This window comes from Thermobia domestica, chromosome 8, assembly GCF_964235325.1.
Source record: "Thermobia domestica chromosome 8, izTheDome1.hap1.1, whole genome shotgun sequence".
NCBI lineage: Eukaryota > Metazoa > Arthropoda > Insecta > Zygentoma > Lepismatidae > Thermobia > Thermobia domestica.
In genome coordinates this window covers 184,538,458-184,563,869 of record NC_137461.1, presented here as the reverse complement: position 1 = coordinate 184,563,869, position 25,412 = coordinate 184,538,458, and the positions used below count along the sequence as shown (strand labels likewise).

At 38.1% G+C, this 25,412-nt stretch overlaps 1 protein-coding gene across 8 annotated transcripts in view; it reads right to left on the bottom strand.

Annotated features, from left to right (window-relative positions):
* Atg4a (Autophagy-related 4a) overlaps positions 1–25,412 on the bottom strand; it is a 440,329-nt gene that overhangs the window by 300,875 nt on the left and 114,042 nt on the right. For all 8 annotated transcript variants that reach the window (XM_081769296.1, XM_081769295.1, XM_081769301.1 and 5 more), the window contains one exon: positions 24,182–24,346. In XM_081769296.1, the coding sequence (XP_081625422.1) occupies positions 24,182–24,346 (165 nt within the window). The remainder of the gene's footprint in view (positions 1–24,181; positions 24,347–25,412) is intronic.

The following is a 25,412-nucleotide window of genomic DNA, read 5'->3' as shown; positions in this document are numbered from 1 at the left end:
GTGGTGTACTATGAGCTGCTGCAACCGGGTGAAACTATGAATGGAGAACGTTATCGACGACAATTAATGCGTTTGAAGCAAGCTCTGGCCAGAACACGACCAGAATGGGAGAACAGACATGATAAACTTATTGTTCAACATGATAACGCTCGCCCACATGTCGCAAAACCGGTCAAAACCTATTTAGAAAATGTCGGATGGGAAGTTTTACCCCACCCGCCGTATTCACCAGACGTTGCTCCTTCGGACTACTACTTGTTCGATTGCATGAACAACGATTTGATTGGACAGCGGTTTACTTCTTCAGAAGATATCGAAACATGGGTCTCTGACTGGATCGCTTCCAAGGATGAGGACTTCTTTCGCCACGGAATCCGTACATTGCCTGACAGATGGGCGAAAGTGGTGGCTAGCGATGGACAATATTTTTCTTAAGGTATTTATGTATTTTGTGTTTGTACTACAGCTTCAATGTGTGCGTACCAACCGCACGAATTAATTCCTAGACCAAATAATTGCTCTGAAAATCAATTGCAATTGATTTCAATTTGTAATTGACAATTAATTTCAATTGCAATTGAATTCAATCATAAAATTTGCAATTAAATTTTCGTCAATTGTTAATTGTTAATTGGTCACCAGGCAATTGAAACTTTTAATTGTTAATTGTCAATTGCAAAGGGTGCAATTGAAACATTCAATTGTTAATTGCAATTGACAATTGAAATCAGCAATTAAAACTGAAGATAAGAAGATGAGTGTATATTGTATTATCCACTTGTTACTGTTTTACATATTTCAAATAAGGTATTTATAAGAAATGCTGGATACCTACCATCCCTTTTCCCCCCTGGGAAGAAAGCCGTCAAACTAAGTATTTTTAAATATATTATGTTTATGGTTCTATCCCCCCTCGAAAGAACTCTATATGCCCGTCATGCATACAATAGGAATGAGCACGAGCGAGTTTTCTTTAAAACTCGACTCGACTCGAAGCAGACATCTTTGAGTTCGACTCGAGATCTCGGCTCGAAAAATTTCTCCCAACTCGACTCGAATTCGGATCGAGTTTCCAGTCGAGTCGAGCCAATTCGAGATAAATCCTTTGTGTAGTTCCAAGTACTACTATCTTCAAGTATCCTACACAGACAATATAATTATCAATGATACTACTACTACTACTACTATAACTAATTATTATTATAACACCGTGTACCTGTATAAACATGGAATATAGGCGGTTTGTATCGGAATACTAAAAATTAGTTAACTGTCGATCTCGGTAGTCAAGAAATCTTCAGGAGGCAAGGACATCGGTCACGAGGTTCTTGGTTTGAGTTCAGGAGGAGCAAGTATTCGGGCTCGAGCCAAAAATTGTTAGAAGTTATGGGACTCCAGCCAAACATGTTTAAAACTGCTCGACCCGGGTTTAGGGTTGTCAACGGCTCAAGCGGCTCGCTCACAGCTCATTCACTTATCGAGCCAAACCGAGAAGTGAGCCGAGCCAACAGCTCATCCAACCGAGCCAACTCGAGCCGAAGGCTCACACGAGCCGAACCGAACCGAGCTGATTGCTTACCCCAACCGAGCCGGTTCGAGCGATTGGCTTAGTTAAGCTAACTCGAACCCAGCCTATGGACTCGTTTCAACGGAGCTGGTTCGAGCCATTGGCTCCAATCGAGCCGAGTCGATAACTCGTCTTTACCGAGCCGGTTCAAGCCACTGGCTCAATTGAGCCCAGTCGATGGGTAATCCCAACCAAGCCAGCTCAAGCTGTACGCTCAGTTGAACCGAGCCGGGCCGGTTAACATCATCACTATTCCGGTTGGGCTTCTACTTTGGCTAAAAAATTGGACCGTGCAGTTCTCAGCCTTGATGGTAAGAACTACAAAAAATGATATGAAATCTTTAGTTTTACGTCCCACGATTATGCCGGTTAGGCTAAAGGAGACGGTGATGATGGGAAATGAATGAAATGAAGAAAGTGGGAGGAAACGGGAGAACCCCGAGAAAATCCACGAGCACGGTGTTTGTCCACCACAAAGTCCAAACTGCGCGAGCTGGGATCAAACCAGGGACCTCAAGCACCGGAGGTGAACGTTCTACCACTGACCCACCGCGCCCCCTGGTAAGTACTACAGTATATACTTATATTGGTGCTCACGGCGTCATTAACTTGTTCCACCACCAACGAATTTCGAGGTACTTTGTTTTGCATCTTTTGTGCGTGTTTTGTGTCGCTTTGTGCGCCTATTCCCACATTTCTTGCATCACCGGAAGTGGGTCAAAATGGGTCTACAAATATGGCGGAACAAATTATTGCTCTTCCGCCACTAATGAATTTCGAGTTCGTTTCCTTCACATCGTTTTGTGCCGTTTTGTGCGTCATGGGAAGTGGGTTAAAATGAGTCCCCAAGGTGGGACGAAAATGACCAAGAGTTCCGCCACTATTAAATCTCGAGGTCGTTAATTTCACATCGCGTACCCTTTTGTGCGTCTATTTCGACGTTTTGTGCGTCACGTGAAGACGGTCAAAATGGGCCTCAAAGGTGGAACGAAATTGACCCACTGCTCCGCCACTACCGAATTTTGAGGTTCTTCCTTTCGCATCGACTAGTGAATGTGTCGTGCCGTTTCGTGCCCTTATTTCCACGTTTTGTGCGTCATCGGAAGTGGGTCAAAATGGGCTTCCAAGATGGGACGAAAATGACCCACTGTTCCGCCACTATCGAATTTCGAGGTCGTTAATTTCACATCGCGTACCCTTTTGTGCGCGTATTTCGACGTTTCGTGCGTCACTGGAAGACGGTCAAAATGGGCCTCAAAGGTGGGACGAAATTGACCCACTGCTCCGCCACTACCGAATTTTGAGGTTCTTCCTTTCGCATCGACTAGTGAATGTGTCGTGCCGTTTCGTGCCCTTATTTCCACGTTTTGCGCGTCACCAAAAATGTGTCAAAATGGGCCTCCAAAGTGTGACCAAAATGACCCATTGTTCCGACACTATCGAATTTCTAGGTCGTTTCTTTCGCATCGTTTAGTGCCCTTTTTTTTAAGTTTTCTGCGCCTATTTCTCGTCTTGTGCATCACCCGAGGTGAGTTAAACGGGGCTTTAAAGTGGGAGTTAAATGGCTCACTGTTCCGCCACTATCGAATTTTGGGGTTGGCTCTTACGCATCGTTTAGTGTGTATTTTGTACCGTTCTGTTCGCGTACTTCCACGTTTTGAGCATCACCAGAAATGCGTCAAAATGGTCCATCAATGTGTGAGGAAATAGAGCCATTGTTCCGCCACTATCCAATTTGGAGGTCGTTTCTTTCGCATCGTATAGTGCCTGCTTTGTACTGTTTTGTGCTCCTATTTCCACTTTAGTGCGACAACGAAAATGGGTCAAAAGAGCCTACAAGTATAGCGGAATAACATAATGCTGTTCCGTCACCATCGAATGTCGAGGTCGTTTTCTTCACATTTTTTATGCATGATTTGTGTCACTTTGTGCATTAGTGGGAGATGGTCAAAATGGACCTTAAAAGTGGAATGGATATGTCTTTTTCTGCCATATTGGTAGGCCGTCTTTGACCCACTTTTGTTGGCCTACAAAACGTGAAAATATGCACAGAAACGGTAAAAACATGCACTAAACAATGCGAAAAAGCGACCTTGAAATTCGATACTGGTGGGAGAGTGGATCATTTTTCTTCCCACTTTGAATGCCCATTTTGACCCACTACCATTGATTCACAAAACGTGGAAATAGGCTTACAAAACGGTAGAAAACACGCACAAGATGATGTGAAGGAAACGACCTTGAAATCGTTCCTGACGGAACAGCATTAACTTGTTCCGCCATATTTGTAGGATAACATTGACCCATTTCCGGTGACGCAGAAAACGAGGAAATAGGCGCACAAAACGACACAAAAAATTTCCATGTAATTAAGCTAAATTTCCATTTAAGTTTGTAAGCTTAATTATATGGAAAATTTTATACATTTTTCCTTTACGTTGGTCTACTTTAAGTTGATTTGGGACTTTTAAATTTTATTCAGTTTCCCACTGAAAAGTATCTATAATTCAACAAGGAAATAATTATTAATTATAATTATTATCTATATAATTGAATTCATTGTAATTTGTTCCATAACAAACACTTTACCATTTCGTACTAGCTGTTATGCCCGTTCTTCGCATGGATCAGATAAAATATCAATGCAAACGAAGTGAACAACGGGAGAACAATTAAAAAACATTTCTAAAATTGGATATATTTTGTGTGAATATATATCCAACAACCGTTTCCGTACATGTGTTTTCATTGGGAAGGCCGATAGGGGCTGAATTTGAAAGTATACACTATCGGGGGTGTCACTATACGTCTGAGCAACCCCAATAAATATGGATTCGACACAAATTCTACTACTTTTACATATCCCGGTGAACCACCCCTCAGACCCCCTTGGTTCGTATTGTGAAAAAATCTCCTCTGGCCCCCACCAACCCCAACCAATACCGCGAAAACTATGAATGTGTGTTACTAACATCGCCATTTTCTACTACTTTTTACATATGCCGGTAAAAGTCCCTATAATCCTCTGGTTCCAATTTTGAAAAAAACAATGCCTCTGGCCTACAGCCGATGGGGGCTGTATTTGGAAGTCAACGCCTGTGGAAGTATCACCATTCATCTCAGCGACAGCGAAAACTATGGATTTGACACTAATATCGGTCACTTTCCATTATTTTTACATGTCTCGCAATTCCCCACCCCCGGTGACTCCCGGCCCGCATACAATGGTGGCTAAATTTGAAAATCATCGCTAATGAAAGTATCATCATTGATCTCAGCCACCGCGAAAACTACGGATTTGACATCGGTCATTGTGGATTATTTTTACATGTCTCGTGATCCCCTTTATAATGCCCCCTTTCTTAGCTGATGGGGGCTAAATATGAAAGTAAACGCGGTCTTGAGTTTCACCATTGAGCTCAGCTATCCCGAAAACTATGGATTTGACATTAATATCGGTCATTTTCGATTATTTTTACATTTCTCGGAATTCCCCCCTCTGTTGACCCAAGGCCCGCATACAACGGTGGATGAATTTGAAAGTCATCGCTAATGGTAGTGTCGCCATTGATATGAGCAACCGCGAAAACCATGGATTTGACACTAATATCGGTCATTTTGGATTACTTTTACGTTCCGGTATCCCTTTCCCGTTGACCCACGGCCCGCAGCCGAATACGGTGAATTTGGAAGTTAATGCGATCGGAGTTTCACCATTGATCTCAGCGACCGCGAAAACTATGAAATCGACACTGATATCGTTCTACTTTTACATGTCCCGGTAAACGCCCCCCTGAGACCCCCTGTTAAGAATTTTGTTGAAAACGCTTTGCCTTGGTGTGGGACCTGGACCAAGGTATCTTTGACCAAAATTTGGTAACTCTCGGTCGACTTTTCTGGTCCCCAGGCCGGTCCCGGTAAACGTCCCCTGGAGACCCCCTAGTAAGGAATTAAAAAAAAACTCTTCATCTTGGTCTGGGGCCTAGACCAAGCTACCCGTGACCAAATTTTGAAAAGTTTCGGTCCACTCGTCTCGTCCACAGGCCGCACAAAGATAGACAGACAGACACACGAACAAATTCTATTTTATTTATATTAGAAAGGTCAGATCCGCCGTTATTGTATTAGTGCGGTGCTTGAGCGATTGACCGTAGAAATTCAAACTCCGATGAGTGATAATTTTATAGGCTTGTTTTATTACAAGTTTAAACTCTTTAGTCAGTAGAGAAGAGGGCGTGAATCATGGGTCAGAGTTGATGACAATAGGTTTTGGTGGGTCTGTGAGTCACAGTGGGTAAGAGTGGTTTATGATGGGTGGTGGGTCAGAGTGGGACACGGTGGGTCGTGGGTCACGACGGGTGGTGAGTCAATTGGTCGTGGCTAAAGTTTTCATTGCCCTACGCCCTCTCTGAACTACAGTGTTGAAAATTAATCAGTGAAAATCAATTGCAATTGATCAATCAATTGAAAGTAATTGCTGTGGAAATCAATTGCAATTGAATCAATTGCCAATTAATTTCAATTGCAATTGAGGGCCACGGTGGCTCAGTGGTAGAGCGTTCACCTCTGGTGCTTGGGGTCCCGGGTTCGATCCCAGCCCCCGCCAAGTGAACTTTGTGGTGGACAAACACCGTGTGCGTGGGTTTTCTCGGGGTTCTCCCGTTTCCTCCCACTTTCTTCATTCCACCATTTCATTCATTTCTCATAATCACCGTCTCCTTTAGCCTAACCGGCATAACCGTGGGACGTAAACCTCAATTGCAATTGAATTACAGAATTCAATTGCAATTACTTTCCACTGCAATTACTTTCAATCAATTGATCAATTGCAATTGATTCTCCTTTTTCAATGGCCAATTGCAATTAACAATTAACCATTACTTATTTCAATTGTTAATTGCAGTTAACAATTAAATTTACAGATTAATTGTTAATTGTTAATTCAATTGAAATTTGCCCAACACTGGTAGAGACCAGACCGTGTTCCCAACAAACTTCAAGAGACTACATTATATCTGCAATGTAGGAGGGTCAAATGCATTAACACAAACACACGTGTACGGTGTTCAAGACCTACTGCTGCAGGTTGTAAGTACCGCACTGTTGGTATGAAAATCTCATCCGATAGTGGTGACGAGTAAACAGAGTGACTTTGCTCAAGTACGTGTATCCAACACCAAAGCGCCACTACGGGCAACTCATCCTCATGAACTACATCTCCTCGCCCGCAAGTGTAGCAGTTCTACAGTAGCGCAGTGGTAACGCGTGCGTTCAGTACAGTCGCGGTACGGGGTTTGAGCCTTGGAGGGTTTATTTTTTGTTAATATTATGATACTCTCTTTTCTATCCGTTTCAGTTCAATTTGCACGCTTTGTATTTTATTTGCAATACTGTTACAGTGCTAAACGTGTGGTACGTGTATTATGCGTTCGTTCCGAACTAGGCCTACGTTACACGGCCTGGTCTCTACACGTGATTACCTTTGAAACGAGGTACCACACGATGGAGGTTGCTACTTAAACTTTTGTAGTTACCCCCCGTAACTCCCTTCGGCCCCCTCATGGGGATTCTCCTTATCAGCATAATGTTTTATTTTATGCCCCTTGAAGGTTACGAAAGGTTTCATGTTTCTCTCTGCCTTGGTTTCTTCAGGAGACGGGTCTTAGTGTTATGCGTGGAACACACTTCGACCGTACTTTACGGATGGCCGCCATGTTGGCTAGGGACACGATAGCGACATCCAGAACTGGTCTCTACACGTAATTACCTTTCAAATGAAATACCACACGATGGAGGTTACTATTTAAAATTCTGTAGTTAACCACCGGAACCACTTTGAGCCCCCATCATGGGGATTCCCCTTATCAGCATAATGTTGTCTTTTATGTCCCTTGAAGGTTACAAAAGTTTCATGTTTATATCTGTCTTGGTTTATGCAAGAAAAGGGTTTTTTAGTGTTATTCGTGGAACGTACTATATATATATCGAGAGAGAGAGAGAGAGAGAAAATGAAACGAGAGCGGTACCATTTAGTGAATATTCTTTTCCAACATGAGAGAAAATAAAACACTGTATTGTATTCTATCTTTGAGTTTCACGGACTCTGTGTTTGCCTTTACCTCTACTCGCTATTCTAGTGGCTTGTGTAAACACCTTTGGTACAATCCGCAGCAAAAAAACCTGCAACATGAGCATGTAAGTTTATTGTGAAACGACGAAGTCTTTTGCTCCAAAATAAGTGTGCAGTGGAGAACGCTGAAGTTTCTTCTGGCGTGATTCGTGCCACTTAGACGTTATGTTGATTCCCTACGCTGTTAGGCGTAGTTTCACAATAAACTTACATGCTCATGTTGCTTTTTTTTTTTTTTTTTTTTTTTTTTTGCTGCGGACTGTACAAGGGGTTCCTGGTTCAATTCTCGGCAGAATATTGTACAAAATACGGTGATTCGGATTCCACCTTAAACTCTAGGTCCGCACCTTATACAGCCTTATTTCTGAAAAGGAACGCTAAACTTCAATGAACAAAGAAACAGACACGTATCTGCCTTTCAGGCTAACAGAGACGATTAGGAACGAACGAAAATAATGAAATGAATTATGGGAAACTAAAGGCAATACGTACCACCCTGCCTTGAGCGGGATTTGGACTAGTGAATGATATTACAACATTTACCAACCACCATCCAAGTATGAATACACCATCACTATTAGTTGCTGGTTCACAGGTATAAACAAATCAGCCGCAAATTGAACCACATGAAACTTGCAAGAATACGACGCTTTTAAAGAATCTTTCGAGATACGGTTGTAAGTGAGAAATTGCACTTCCTGAGATTCATTTATACTTTGTTCTTATCTTCTTAGGTAGAAGTTGGAAGACAATGCACCATGTGGATTGTACAGCTCACAGATCACGAGAAGAACCCTAAAACAGGGGTAGCGGGGAAAGGTCAACGACACGGTCAAGTCCATTTTCGGTTTTTGAGGTGTGGTCTATACTTAGATGTCGTCTGCTACTCCGGGTAAAGTGATCTGTGTGCTATTCCGTGGTGTCATTTGAAATGCGCGTTGTGCTTTGTGTTTCGTGCTTAGTTTCGTTGTGTTTTTCGAATTACAGGGTGTCTACTGAGTTTAATTTTCAAAATTCCAGTATATTTCCAGTATATTCAGTATAAGTATCAGCAAAATTCCTGTACCTAATACAATGATTTTTTTTGTAAGTTCTTTAGGAATAATCACTCTCTTGATGATTTCAGATTTGTAATTGTTTTACCATCAAAAGAATATTTTATTTTTAATAAATTTAGTTAATCTTGGTTTTTTTGAAATACAATGATTTTTTAACATTTTTTAAAGGGCCTCCCAACTCCCCACTCAGCTCTCCATTCCACCCATTACTTTAAATGTCTAATTAGAAAATGTATATAACTCTTGTTTTGGAAAAAAAAATTATAATCTCAATGAATACAAAATTGTTTCTAAGACTATTAAAACAATTACAAAATAGTATTGTTGACAAAATATGTTTTAATGATTTTTCCAGTATTTGAATCAAAATTCCAGTATCAAAATTAAATTCCAGTATAATTCAAGTATTTCCAGTATCAGTAGACACCCTGAGTTAGTTTGTTTTTAATATTAGAATATACTGTGTTTTAGTGTAATGGCGAGCTCTAGGAAGAAAGGCGCGACTATTCATAGTGATTCTCGAGAAATCATAAGCAACATTGTTGAATTCTGTGACCGCGAATCAAGAGAGAAACAGTGTTTAGTACCTCTTGGTCAAGTTACAAAACGTGCTTCTAGAGCTACGGGTTTGTCTGAATCAACTATAAAAAGAATTCGCAAGGAGTCTCTTACACGGAAAGTGCATTCTCCGACACGAAAATTGATTTCTCCTGGTAAACACAGGAAAAGACCCGATCACAGAAATGTCATTGTAGACGATTTTGATTTGTGTTAAGAATTGCTGTGGATGAAATGTACGTGTCAGATCACATCGTACCAACGTGTGCTAAGCTTCTAACTGCAGTGCGGCAAAAAATACATTTCCCTTGGAAAATAGACTCACTGTGCACGGCACTGAAACAGTGTGGTTTCATTTGGAAGAGATCTAACAATAGGAGAAAGGTGTTGATTCAAAGACCAGATATTGTAACATGGAGGAGTAAATATTTAAGAGCTGTCAAAATATATCGGGGAGAAAATCGCGCTCTGATATATCTTGATGAAAGTAAAGTCGACAGCAACATTACAGCAAAGAAGTGTTGGCAGTCAGACGATGTCGTAGGGGTCCATGCGAATGCTAGTTCTGCATATCAACTCATAGTTGTTCATGCGGGAAGCATTAATAGATTTGTGCCAAACACGCGTCTTATATATAAGGCAGGTAGTTGTAAAGGTGATTATTACGGTCAAATGAATGGTGAGAATTTCCCGAAGTGGGTTAGAGAAAAACTTATCCCAAATATTCCTCCTCGGACTGTCATAACGCTGCTTACCATTCAGTAGAAGCAGAAAAAGTTGCTTTGGGCTACAGCTTGAAAACCGATATGCTCTCCTGGCTAAAATCTCGACAAATCAGCAGTGATGAAACCATGAGGAAGACGGAATTAAACGCTAAAATTCAAGCCAACAAACCTCGTGAGAAAACGTATCGTGTGCACAAATTACTTGAAGAACATGGCCACACAGTGCTTCGTCTTACCCCGTACTCGTGTGATTTGAACCCGATAGAACTTTCGTGGGCCAAGGTGAAAAAAAATATACGTGGTCATAACACGACAGGGTCACTTTCATTCAGAAGACTCCAGGAACTTACCTCAACTGCAATATCATGCACTTGAGAAGATTGGAAGGGTTTCTGTCAGCATGTCGAAAAGATAGAAAAAACAGTATTGGGAGCGGGACGGCTTAATGGAAAATGGGGTAGAAAAAATTTTGATCTCGTTTGGATGAACAGATAATAGCGATAAAGAGCCGTCAGATGATTCGGAGGGTGCCTCCGAGGATGAAATAAATTATGACAGTGACGAATTAGCACAACGATTATCACAGTAATGGGTATAAGTACCCTATTCATTTCCTTTTGGTTCTAATTTTTGTTATACTAGCTACAGTGTCAGGCGTTGCAAGGATATTCCTTGGTAAAACATGAAGGTAGACGTTAGGGATACGCACAAGACAGGATTTGAGGCTGTCTCGACTCGAAAATATGTCGTGAAAATGATGTCTCGTCTCAAAAAGTAAATATGTTTCTATTGGAAGCACTGTCTCGACTCGAATTTTTGACGAAAATTCTGTCTTGTCTCGTCTCGAGCGAAACCCTAGTGGACGTTACTTAAACGGAATCGCAGGTATCACCTCCGCAGGCAGCGACTCTGAAAAAACTGTGGAATCGACAGTATCATCGGTCGTTTGTACGTATATCTCCCTCCCCTCCCCGCCTAGGGGTGTTAAATTCGCAGTGTTTCTATCTAGGGTATAAGTGGTATTTGTACGAAGTTTGATTGGAAATGCTAGAAACCTATGCTGGCACATGCATACAGTATGGCGCTAAATTCGTTGTACAAAAGCAGAGGGGTGATTTCTGAGAGCAAAACAAACAAAAAAAAGCTCTAATAAACATAGGGCGAAAATCGCATCGTTTACGAGTTATAAGCTGCCGAAAGCGTGGGAAAACAAACTTTAAATATTGCACAAACTACTGAGAGTAGACGTGATGCGGCATGATATCATCAAAGGATCCTAACCTGCTCTATCCAAATTTGCAGTTTTCAGACTTTTGCAATGGCAGCGCAAGGGATTCCCCAAAGGACGTTAGGGATTCTCGGACATTTTATGACATAAATTGAGTTAACAAAGAGTATGTAAAAGATGTCTCACTACCTGGAAATAATACCACGTCGCAGGTCAATACACATACACGCAGATAAAAGATGGCGAATAAGATAATGATAACTGTGCGTGGTTGCATACCTCCTTAAAAAGTACTAGTAACGACGCTCTGCAAGATTTCACTGGAAACGTCACGTCGCCACAATGTAAAAACACGTACAACACAAGCCGACAGGTAACAGAAAATGAAATTGAGATTACTAATCTGCTAATATTAATGACATCCCAATACTTTTCATGACGATCTGTTATTGATTGCGAAAAAGAAAGTACTCTAGTCTCATTTGTGTTATGTACTGTTCGAAATGAATGTGCTCAAACACTTATGTGTATTATTATTATTATTATTATTATTATTATTATTATTATTATTATTATTATTATGCGTTCTTTGATTGTCTCTTAATAGTAGTTCTTGTTCAATTCCTGTAGTATTAAAGTAGACGCGTTTCCAAAAGTATTGCGATATCATTAATATGAGCAGATTAGCAATCGGAATTTCTTTATTTTCTGTTACCTATTGGGTTGTATTGTACGTATTTTTACATTGTAGAGACGTGACGTTTCCAGTGAAATTTTGCACACCGTCTTTACTAGTACTTTTTGAGGAGGTATGCAACCACGCATAGTGATTTTCTTATTCGCCATTTTTTATCTGCGTGTATGTGTATTGACCTGCCACGCAGTATTATTTCCAGGTAATGAGACGTCTTTTACATACTCTTATCAACTCAACTTACGTCATAAAATGTCCGGGAATCCCTAACGTCCTTTGGGGAATCTCTTGCGCCAACATCGCACAAATCTGAAAACTGCAAATTTGGATAGATGATATCATGCCGCATCACGTATACGCTTAGTAGTTTGTGTAATATTTAACTCTTAAAGTTTTTCCCACACTTTCGGCAACTTGTAACACGTAAACGACGCGATTTTCGCCCTATATTTATTAGAACTTTTTGTTTGTTTGTTTGTTTGTTTTGCTCTCAAGAATAACCGTTCTGCTTTGTACAACAAATTTAGCACCATACTCTATATATATAGCCGCGGATACATCATATAATCGGGGGGGGGGGACAGGGGGGCTAGACTGTATCTAGTCTTCAAATTGTCCAGTGAACGCTAAAATTAACTGCCATTTACGCCATGTAAATTTTGAGGTAAAGGGGGAGCGTACTATAGCCTCTATAATTCCCCTTGGATCCGCCCATATGTGTATATATACATATATACGATATATCAATCACTTATATTTGTAAAATACATATTTAAATACAGAACTTGTACGTTGCGCGCAAGAAAAGGGATGTATTAATTAGACAGCATGAGAACTCGCACAGGAAACGACTTGCCGAAACCCCGTGCGAAACGTGGGCGAGCCCATACTTACGTCACACTACTTCTGCTAGGGTTCTTCTCCTTATCTGTGAGCTGTACGTATGTTTCCTTCAACGATCTATCTAACTACAACACTCATCCAAATTACTTATAGATTGCTCCCAACTGCCGTATTCAATTGATTACATACACACATCATTTATTTTCATATACCCTTGTAACTTCTAAACTAATAGATACAAACTGCTGAAATTTCGTACCATTCAAATATGAACAGGGGACATTCTTTGGTATACCCTGCAACACCATCAGAATAGCAGTGTTGTCAGCAAGACATATTATTATTATTTCAAATTGCATTACGTCAGGTTATTACATACAAATCTTACGTAACACACTACGGACACTACAGAATCATGAACACTGAAAAGCAACCAGACTTTGGAGGCTTCTAGGGTACAATAGTAATAACTTAAGTGAGGTGGATGGAGCAATGCACATCCAAAGTAATAATACTACGATCACCATGTGATATATTTTGAACAAGAAGAAACGAAATTACAAGGAATTGAAAACTTGGCTTTTTTAAAGAACATTATGTCATAAAAGTGCTTAGGTAACTGTCACATCTAATTATATAATGGCTTTAAATAGGCATAAAGATCAGATGCCATTTACAGCAATCTGACACCTCAAACTCTTTCTGAGATAATGAAAAACATTGGTATGGGTACTTGTATTAACTTTTTAAAACAATCGTTGCTTTTTTTTCGCTTCTATAACATCACAACAATAGTTTTTGCTAGGCTTCGGAATTGAGCTTTAAAACGGAGGCCATTGTGCATTTTTGTGTAAACGACTGTATATGATTTTTCATTGTGATAATATTTCGATTTGAATTGAAGAAATTTTATATTCTGGACAACCGATTGTGATTACTAATAAATTAAATACTAATTTTCTATGCATAAAAGTACTACAGTTACCATTCATACCATGGTGAAAAGGTGTTCACGCTTGGATAAACTTAAATTCCGTTTTTTAATAATTTGAGAACGGTGAATCTTGTGAAACTATTTTTCAACTACCCATCTATAGGGTCACGAGAAAAAATGAACTCAAAGTGGAACTCTGAACTACTGTTCATGCTAATGGTAAAAGTACCCACGTTAAATAAATTTTTAACTGCGTTTTTATACTAACTAGCTGAAATAGTTGTTTTCGCACAAGGAAAGTAGTGTATGGAGGACATCTGAATCACCGTTCCCCGTTTAGATATGCATTTTAATGAAAATTTAGCGATAAAAACCCATAAAAAATTATTATTTGAATAACTTTTCAACTCTTCTAAATTCTCTTAGGATCTAATCAAAGTGATACAATAAAAACAGCTTGAGGTAGCTACTATGTTGCAAAATCCATTTTAAAGGGTTCAGCCATTTCCATGTGATGTGATCAGAAAAAACAAACAACACAGACTTCTATGTGGCGAAAAATTTAGATATTTCTCCCTTTCCCCTTAAAATGGAAAATATCAAAATCATTTACTTTTAGTCAGGTATTTATATACCGAGTGTATTTATCCTAACTTGACGGGCTCGCGAGATCCTGTATTTCTTACTTATTTTCAACGCCTTCTACCCCTTACGATATTCCTTTCCGTCAAAGCACCATGATAAATACACAGTCGAGTAGGCACTATGTTCCAAAATTCATTTCAAACTGTTCGAACGTTTCAACATGGTCACGGTCGTGGCATAGCCACCAATAATTGTTAACATCACTCTTAACGTGCAGAAAGAAATTATCAAAAATATAACTCCTCCTCCCCCCCCCCCCCCAATCACACACACACAAAACTATAATTTTTAAAAACGCCGGTTACGGGTTTGTTTCTTTTTAATTAAGAATAAATAAACCGAGTTCCGTCTTCCTAACTTGACGAAATCGTGATATACTCAATTTTTCGCGGAGAGAAGTCACCTCTTACTTTTCACCGATTTTAGCTCCAAGTAGTGGGGTTTATCAGAAAGCTTCAAAGAACATAAATAGGAATACTATATTCATTAAAATCAATTTTTTAAAACAAAAGTTATCATGGGAAATGTTTTTATTAAATTCTACGGGTAACTTCAAATATCTTCACTCCCATACTTTCTACTGATTTTAATCGAAAGGAGTGGAGATGATTTTGAAGCCAAGCGCAAACTCTGACATAAGGCCATATTGCATCAAGATTAGATAAATTTTAAGGTAACTGTGAAGCAGGCAAACACATAAACGCCGTAGAAGCTTGCTTACACTCTTTTCAATAAATGCACTGCTTTTTACAACTCATATACCTTTACGAATTGTACTTTGTGATCAGTAGACTTCGGAGTTTTGCATATTTGCGTTTTTTTTTTTTTTTTTTTTTTTTTTTTTGTTTTTTTTTTTTCCGATGTGATATTGATAAGATCTTTAAACAGAAATTCGTTTCAGCTCTTTTGGGGTAAAATAGCAGAGTTTTATAGTGCATATATTTGCATATTTCGGAGGTTAGCGCATGTTTCTGTCGTTACTGCATAAAAATGCATATATAAAGGAACGACCAAATTGATAATTTTTAACGTCCAACAACTTTCTTCATAAATGGAATTTTGAGTTTCTAATATAAAGAGACTCAAGACCTAGGGTTCATTGTTGACAGTTTAGAATATCTTCCAAGGTCATGTGAAAGGAGATTAGGAAAGGGATGAGTGATTCATTCTCCCCGCAACGACGCATGACTCACATTTTTGGAAGATATAAATAACATTAAAATTCCACGTTACCCATCTCGGAAGTTAACGTTGCTACTGTTGTGTGTGTGTGTGTGTGTGTGTAAATTTGAAATTATGTGGTCCTGTAGCAGTATGAGGATACCGAAAGAAAAATCGTCTAGAAGTTATCTTCTGAAATAATGGATTGAAGTGGGGAGACGTTAACAATTCAAGAAGAAAAATATATTAAAAAGTGTATGCTAAACAAGTAACATTTTCAAAGTAAGCAAGCTTGTTTTCATAAGAGGACATTTCCATTTTGTTCAACAGCAAAAGTTCAAACTTCAGCATCGCCTATTTTTTGGCCTTCTTATATTTTCGTAGCAGTTTCACGTCTGGTAAGGAGCTTATACAACTATGAAACAACCCAGATGAGGCTTCTTAATTTTATTTTATTTTTTTTATTTTTTATTTATTTTTTATATTTTATTTATTTATTTTCATACTCGACAGAGTTCATTCCAAAGAAATTGTTTAAAATGTATTTCGGGAAGAAATGAACAACCCTTTTGAAAATGAGCTATACAATTAATTAAAATATTTGCTTTACAAAATCTAAAACCTATCGCAGCAGCTACTTTCTGAGATAAGTTCCTGAGTTTCCCTTTAAGGAGTTTATAGGAATATTTAAACATAAGCTTGTGTTGCTTTGATGTGCACCTCGGTCTCTCGAAGAGTAACTTCCCTACTAAGCTTTTGTTATGTTTTCGGAACCTTTACCTTCTTCCCATTATGCTCCATGTCTCGCTCAAATCATTTTTTTTTTTTTTTTTTCATTTAAAGTATCAATATTATACATTGTAAATTATTGCTGTTTGAAATGCACTATGTTACGCTAAAAGGAAATATTCTAGGATTTACACATAATTGGATACAAAAAGTAATTTCAAGTGGATTTATTTTCTTTTAAGCAAGAACATAAGGTTTTGAATACAGGCTATTAATACAGTAAAAACTGCCTTCAACAGGCCCCTTATTAAACGGAAATATTTCATGGTTTCATGAATTTAAAGGTGAAAAAAAGTGTTAAATTCTCTTGATTAGGCGGAACCTGTGTTGCGAATAACAGATGTTAAAATATACTTTTCAACGGAAATTTTCAAGTTCCGGAAATGCAGCGTTTGGAAAAATTGTAGACATTCTGTGAGAGGTTAGTTATATGAGCTACGTTGTCTGTAAAGGTCTTAGTTTTCTTGTTACCCTACTTACACATTTAACCTTTAGTAAACCGTCATGTAAGGCTCTAGATACCGTGCGAGCTTTAAGTGCAATTTACATAGTTATTTTCAAATACCAATAACTCGTTCTCTAGCTGGTCTCGAGACATGGAACAAGGAGCACAATATACACAGTAAATCAAAAGAGAGCGAGAGGAACAAGAGCTGAAAAGTCCATAGCACTTCCTTTTTGTCTTGGCCTTGGAAACAGTATGTAGCTTTGTTGTTGTTCACTATATGTTTTTTTGTGTATTAATTCGTAGCATAAATAAATACTGTTATTGAATACGGTAGGTGCAACATTATTTTTGTAAAGCATAGATCTATCTTCGTTCGTTAACTTTAAAACCTTTAACGGAAATTTTTACGAGTTCTGTTTAATTTCGGTAGGCAGGTTTTACTACAGGCTCATAGCAGAAATGTTTATTTACTTCCCTGATTATATGTATTCTTTATTCCCAGATACTTGGCGCATTCTAATCTTTCATATTTGTAAATTACTATATATATATATATATATATATATATAGGTAGGTAGGTAGGTAGATGTATTTTAATTTCACATACTGAGCTGTTTGAACCCGAAGAAACCAGATGTATTCAAGAAGCCGTGGACACTTGCGGAGATGAAAACATTAAAAGCAAACTTGCGTTTATCAATACTCATTTCAGTTCAATTTCAAAGATCATAACGAGATTAGAAGAGCGATGATTAGGACTTTGTAGTGGATTTGAGCTGTTTGATTCAATAACAACACAGACTACGCCAACACCAATCGGATAAGCATTTCTTCGGGAAGCACAGTCAATAGACGCGAAAAATCCTGACAAAATTCTTGTCAAATGTAAATGAAGTGTTAGTGGCCACAACGACGCACAAATTTCAGATTCATCCGCAAATAACATTGTTTCTTTGAAATACTGTCCTTTAACGACCCTTGACACGGAAGGAACATTTTCGATGTACAGTAATGTTTTGACTGACAAAGGCAGGTTTTTGCCAGAAAATACCGAAAACTACATAGCTGTGTATTGTAGCATGAACGAATCATCGTTACACACCAAATATATGAAGTTCAAGTAATACAACTTTTTTCTCTAGAGATAATAAAATTTCTCATTTAACTTTAGCCTTTGATTGGTGCATAGTTACCCTTTTTAGTGCATATTTGCATATTTTCAGTGCATATTTTTGTGATTTTTAGCGCATATTTGCATGCATATTTTGCCGTTTTTTAGTGCATATCGATCCGAAGTCTAGTGATCAGTGAGATTTTTGCAGTTGGGAACAATCCTAAACAGCCGGAGAGAATAGTCCTCAGAGAAGAGTCATCTCTTATTAAAAGACGATATTCTGTAGTACCTGTGATCAACATTTTGAAAGCTGCAAACAATAAGTATATCCTTCTTGAAATTCCCTTCCTTCCTCGGCCTCTCCCTCTCTATCTGTGTGTATACATTTCCTTGTAAGCCTTTCGTTTTCCTCCTCATTTTCGAAGTGAACACTAGAAACATTCTTTTATATTCACTAGTGGCGCTAAAGACAGAAGAGAGTACTACTTCCGCCGGAAGAAAAGACTTATGTATACAACTACCTCAAAAAATTCATGGTGTGTTGACGACTAGATATTTTTGCGAATTTCCATCTACCTCCAATTGTACATAGGCTTGTCTTAGGTCCAACAGCACAAACACTCTTGCCCCAAATAGCCTATTTAAGGAATATTTGATTCTAGGAATTGAATTGCTATTTTTCAGTAAATCTATTCACCGTTCTTTTGAAAACAAAGCATAATCGAAGATCTTTATTCTTTCATTCTGACTACCAACATAGGGATATCCCAAACAAAAAATTTATGTTATTCAACACGTTCATTTCCACACAGTCTCCAAATCACTCTTCACTCTGTTCTTTAATGCGAACGGAATCTTGCACGCCTTTTTAAACATCGGTATTAGTCCCTCTCTCATGGGTATAGATACTTTGTACAGAACTACTGGTGTGACAATTCCGACTGAAAAACTGTGGGAAAATCAGACATCAATTGCTCCGTAAGTATCATACAAAATCTTCCCTGCGTATTAATAATCGCAACGGATATTATGTTGAAACGAGACATTAAGCTATCCTCCATTCCGGCATTAATCTCTCTAACCACTGCCTACCAAGAATAAGTAATGACAGTGCTGAATTCCACGATGACTAGTGGCAATATGAAATCTTTTCCATTCGAAAGAATTTGTAATTCAATATAATCTTTTGTTTGAATTGCAGATTTATCTGCATTTCTTAGTTCTCCATTATATGTTATTACTGCTTTATAGCTTAACCATTTCTGAAAATGTGTCTTGTTGACGGCTGATACTACCGCCCCGGTGTCTAAGAGAGCATTAACATGTTTGTTCTCGTATTGCAATTGAATGACACGAAGCTATCACTAAGTTTCTGTCTCCCACTCTACCTGCTTTAGCGTAGGGTCAATCCCTTTACTCTAAGGCACGTGTAATGCTTCCCAACCAACACTACTACATATAGACATGCATCCCCTACGAAGGTCAGTTTTCTAATCGATTATTTATTCTCAGATTTCATTGCGCATAAAATGTTACAAATCAAAATAGTCGGAACACATTTATCTATATTATATCCTTTTCTTCTTTTTTATATGATATGTTCATTTAACTAACACTTCATTTAACTAATCATTTAACTAACACTTCATTTAACTACCATCAGGTTTTTCTTTTCAACAAATACGCATGAGGTCTTACACTTCCCATATTACTTTGTTTAGCTCAACGAAAACGATCGATTTATATACCTGTATGTTTGATTTTTGCACATTTTTTTCGTTAAATGCTAGTCGCATGATGGTACCAGTACTTGCTGTGCGATCGTTTCATAAATACGCAATTTTCCCTTGCTTCTAAACGAGCTAAATATTTTGAGTCTTAAGCTCCATACTTTTCAGAAAATACACTTGCTTTCTAGAAGACCACTTCATTGTTAACTTACCTCGTGAATCAAAATCTAAAACTTAAAACATATTTCTACAGTACAACTGAAAAAAAAAAAAAAAAAAAAAAAATGAAACAAAAATGTAAACCATCTAATTTCTTATTCTTACACAAAACGGTACTATTTTTTGTGATCGGTTACAATATGTAATAAAATAGGAATATCCCATGTGTAACTGCCCGTTCCGTTACAGAATCTCTCTCTCCTGGGGATGCTACCTCCACGGTGATATGTATTCTTTCTTGTTAAATCATTAAAATTCATATATTCTATGTTATACATTTACTTTTGTTGAATTGAGTTATTGTGCAATGGTTCTAGTTTTTTCTTTCAGTACACTGTTCATGTATTCATCTTGCCATGCTTCTAATACGAGAAGTGGTCAATATATTTTTGCCCTCTTATAGAAATGTTTTAGTTATTTATATGCAAATTATGTAAGTTCGGTAACGTCTAATGAGACTAATGTGTAAATTTTATGCTTCTACGTTCAAAATTGTTGAAGATATGGTGTCTGGAAAGAGTGAAAGTGTAGAAGTGGCAAAAGTGGAATATCGCTGGTCATAAAGTTACTCCATTTAAAGGGAATGAAAGCTACGGACATCTATGCAGGGATGAAAACTGTTTATGGGAAAAAGTGCCTATCCTTAATCACTATTAAAACATGGAAGAGACAGCTGAAATGTGGATGGATAAGTTTAACGGACGAATCTAGAGAAGGGAAGACCGTGTTCAGCGATTGATGGTGACATGATTTGGAAAGTGGACTTCCTAGTGATGGACGACAGACGAATAACCATTATTACTATTTTTAATGAGTTGAAGATTTCCTGGGGCTCAGTATCCACTATCTTGAATGATCACTTGCACCTATCCAAAGTGTCCACACGGTGGGTTCCGAGGTTACTTCTTTCCAAAAACAGTAACGCACTGATTGTGCCTCAGAAGTGTTGGATCTCTGTGTATCCAATGAGAATGACTTTTTCGATCGTCTCGTGACAATGGATGAATGTTGGGTATATCACTTTGACCCAGAGACTAAAGTGATGAGAAAACAGTGGAAACTTAGCAGCTAATCACCCTCTAAAAAGGCCCACGTGCAGCCTTCTGCTAAGAAGTTCATGCTTTCAGTTTTCTGGGATTACAAGGACGTTATTCTTACGGATTACCTAACTTATGGTCATAGTGTGACTGTTTCAGACGTCTGCTGGAAAAACTTCACGATGCCCCAAACGAAAAGCGCCGTGGCATCCTCACCAAAGATGTTCACCTGTTACCTGACAATGCTTCCGGCCACAAAGCCCATGAAACCATGAATCTTGTCCAACGCCTAGGATACCAAACACTTCCCTATATTTCATATTCATCTAATCTCGTGCCGTCAGATTTATTCTTGTTTTCAAAACTGAAACAATCCTTGAAAGGACGTCATTTTTCTTCAGATACGGAGGTCATTGCTGCAGTGGAGCATTGGTTTCCCAGCCAATGAGACACTTTCTACAAAGAGGGGCTGCGGAAGCTGAAAGACCGGTTGCAGAAATTTGTTACTTTGCTTGGTGAATATGTAGAGAAAGACTAATCATACTCGTATACCTGCATTTGGCCATTCTCCCTCAATCCCTTCATAGTGAAGACAAAAACTTATCGACCGCCCCACGTATACGCTTACTGTATTTTAAACTATGCACTTTTGAACTAATCAAAATGGTGGATATTATAGAACTCTCACTACCGACATTACGAAATTCTAACCACTCTGTAAATTTTTTTCCATGGTTTCTAGTTTTAGACAAGATACACGAACACAAGTGAAAATCGAATCAATATAACCAGATGTTGCACCATATTAAACTGTTACGAATAATCGTTCGTAATTGTTAGGAGTATGTCTGTCACAGCATGGAACATCTATTTATCACTATTAGAAGATAGGTCTCACATTTCAAGAGTATTTTTTACATATACTTATATATACATATAAATATCGCTACGAACAATCTGTTCCAGCAGAACTACCAATTATTACTGATAACGAACGACATACGTTTTAGCGTCATGAAAGTTTGTTTTTGTTGATTTTCTTTAAAACTGTGCATCAGAATTTACCTTTAAAAATGTAATTTTGTTAAGCTTGATGTGATGTATCAAACAATATGTCTTGCCTTGTTTAATAGAAAATAAATTTTAAAAAATATTAATCATAATTTTGGGCTGTATTCCATCAACCAGCAAATTACGTGCTATAATCAACCTAGTGTCATAATGAACAGCCTCATGAAGATATACTTCAGTATCATTCTCACCCTAACAGGTGGCGTGGTTTTCGTTTAGCAACAATTTTTATGTTTACAAAACAATTTGTTTCTCTCAATTTTCTCGAAAATAAGCATGAGCTTTTACACTGACGCATATCATTTTCTTCTACTCAGTGAAAACTATCAATTGGTATATGTCTGATCTTTGGACATTTTTTTCTTTAAACGCCAATAATATTGAAGAATTTCTAAGGGTTTAGAAGTTTTCCTGTGATGATGAGCCAAACAAGGCCCATTTCAATGTGTGTGTAGGATAGCTGTATGCCAAACTACCAAAGTTAAACCAAAAATTAACAGTAGGAGGGTCGATCAATAAGTTTCTGTATTACTACAAAGAAAGTGGAACTAGACGTTTGAAACTGACATGTGATTGGGCCTTTTCCACATAGCCATCACGCATCATGGGCATATTTGGTGAGTATCTCATAGGCTTCACTTTTAGGGTATCACCAAGCTTTTCCAGCAAACCTCTGTAACATATCGCTGTCACTCTACGACGTAATTAGTAATTCTTTTGAAATCTCAAAAAACCGAAAGCGTGATTTTCTTGGCAGAGAGTTCAACAAGGGCTTCTTCAAAAAAGGAGACTACAACGAGACTACAGCTTAACGTGGAATCCGAACTATATGAGATTCCGCACGAATTTGACCTCGGTTTCCTGTAGCTAACTATAAAACCACGTCGTAATTTTAGTTTCAGTGTCAAAGTGATATACCCAACATTCGTTCATCGTCAAAAGATTATCACTGGTAACAGACGGGCATTTTAAATGCATAATCAACTCATTGCTATTAAGAAAAGAAAAGAAAAAAAAAAGCAACCTGGAACACATCCTGCTGAGGCTTTGGATAGTTGAAGTGACCATGCAAGATAGTGGATACAGACCCGTGAGAGACAATCATTTCATTCAAAATATCATGAATGGTTATTCATCTGTCGTCTCTCACCATCCACTTTCCTAATCATTTTCTTGTCAATCACTCCATATTTTAGCTTCTATTCCATGTGTTAATGATCGCCAAAGTTGAATGTTTTTAACCGTACACAGTCTTCATTTCATCATAAACCTCTGTGACTTTCTTCTCTGTCATAAGGAGGTACATTATCTCTGATCAATATTTCAGTTTCCACAGTTCGATTATTCATTACATAACAATCATACGTATAACAATTTTCTTACGAGATTAAATGTTATCGATAGCTTTCGTATATATCAACACAATTTGTTGCTGAGTGAAGCATTGCTGTATTGCTTCCTTGTTGTTTGTTTACTAGAGTTAGGAGGGTCCCTTTTTAGCACCACTGCTGTATGAGACGGTCCTACAGTTTAAAGTGGAATCCGAGCCATCGTAATGATTTTAAATTTTCACACCTCTACCACTCTATTGCTTTCTACAAAGCTTTCACAGAAAAATGCGGGATTTTTGTTTTTAGAAATGCTTTAGTTCTATATGTAGGTATGTCTTATTGCTTTCTATATCTTCAAACGCGGACATCTCTCACTCTCTGCAAAAATCTATTCATATTGTCCAGTACCCTTTCAGCTGGTCTAGTGGCTAGAGTTCGAGCCTTTGGCCCAGGTCGAGTCCTGGGATTGATTCCCAATGAAAGAGCCTGAAATTTGAACCTATTTAGAGTGGTTTGGATTCCACCTTAAACTGTAGGTCCACATCTCATATAAGCTCAGACGCTAAACTCCAACTCAAACAACCATATTGTCCAATAAACACATCCAAACAAAAGCGTAGTGTTACAAGTAACAGAACACTTATCAAATTTATCACAACATTCAGTGAAGATTTATCACTACCACCCATATTCAGTTTCAACAGTCAGAACTCCCATGTAATGATGTAACTGAGCAACATTTTCCAGGTATTTCGCTATTCAAGAAACACCTACATAACAACCTGAAAACTATGTTCCACATATCAAGTAAATAAAACAGTAAGCCTACTGTGATAACCAGAACATCATTTGCAAAATACACAAAATATAATTTTAAGACGAAAATATCCTAGACTTACCTAGATGTAAAGAGAGCAGAGCTTGAGCAAGCACCATCTGCCCACATCGAAGCATACATCCCCAGCCTTTATCCGATGTGTGACCTGTATCTCCAATAGGCACAAAACATTTCCTATACGTAAACCAAATTTTTGACCGCACATCCGCTCTTATATCTTCTAAGTCTGAAAATATCAAGGACATCAAACACAATCAAAGAATTTTATACAAGGTATTCGCGAAAGATTGATGGAGTTTAATGAGACTGCTGTACAAGAGACACATGGTGATATCGTTCTGTTTGGCAACTTAAATAGTTTATTAAGTGTAAAATCAAAAAGCACTGTCGCCAGAATCATCTATAATGTGGCAAAGAGCATGTTAAAGTGAATTTGTATGTCAGTATGTGCCATTCACAGCACGGCACACATACAGGCGTTAACCAGTTTTACATCAGACTCTGTTGAGCATGTTTCAGGTGTTCATATTATCGATTTTAATACGGTACACAATGCCATTGACAAAACAACACAAGAAATATACTGACATGCAAGCGCACTTTAATACGTCTTTGCTATAATATAGTAGATTCTGATAGCAATGAATTTGTTTTTGTACTGAATAAATTATTTGAGCTTCCACACAAAACGGTGAATCATTCAACCATTCAAGTATCATCACTAGTGCATAGCAACGCCACGAAACCCCATCTTCTTCGCGAAGACCCTGTACATTTTATCATGCTATACATAAAATGACACTTTCAATTTAATAACACACGATTATATCAATTAGGCAAAAGGAGACGGATAGTTAATAAACACGAAAAATTATGACATAATTGGTAAATGCACAAACACAATTTATATATCACAAACTCACATGACTGAGATCGAGCCAATGATCCCTCGCATCAAAGATGAGCAGTTTTCGTAACTAGGACTAAGACATTGTATTTCCCTAATATGTAACATCAATGTAAACAAAACAATTTACGCTACATTGTGTATGTACTATTTCTTCCTACATTCCCCATTTACTTCTAACTCTTCGCTTACTTCTCAGAATCTTATCTTATCAGTTCGAAACTTTTTCCCCCAACCATTTTTGACACATCTAATGTTCGGATACCTTCATCAAGGCACCCATATATTAAGTAATTGTAGCCAGTTGTATCTCGTTTGAATTCATAAACAGAACTAATCACTACGAAGATAAAAGTGGCCCACATAAAAGGTGGCGTGGTAATTT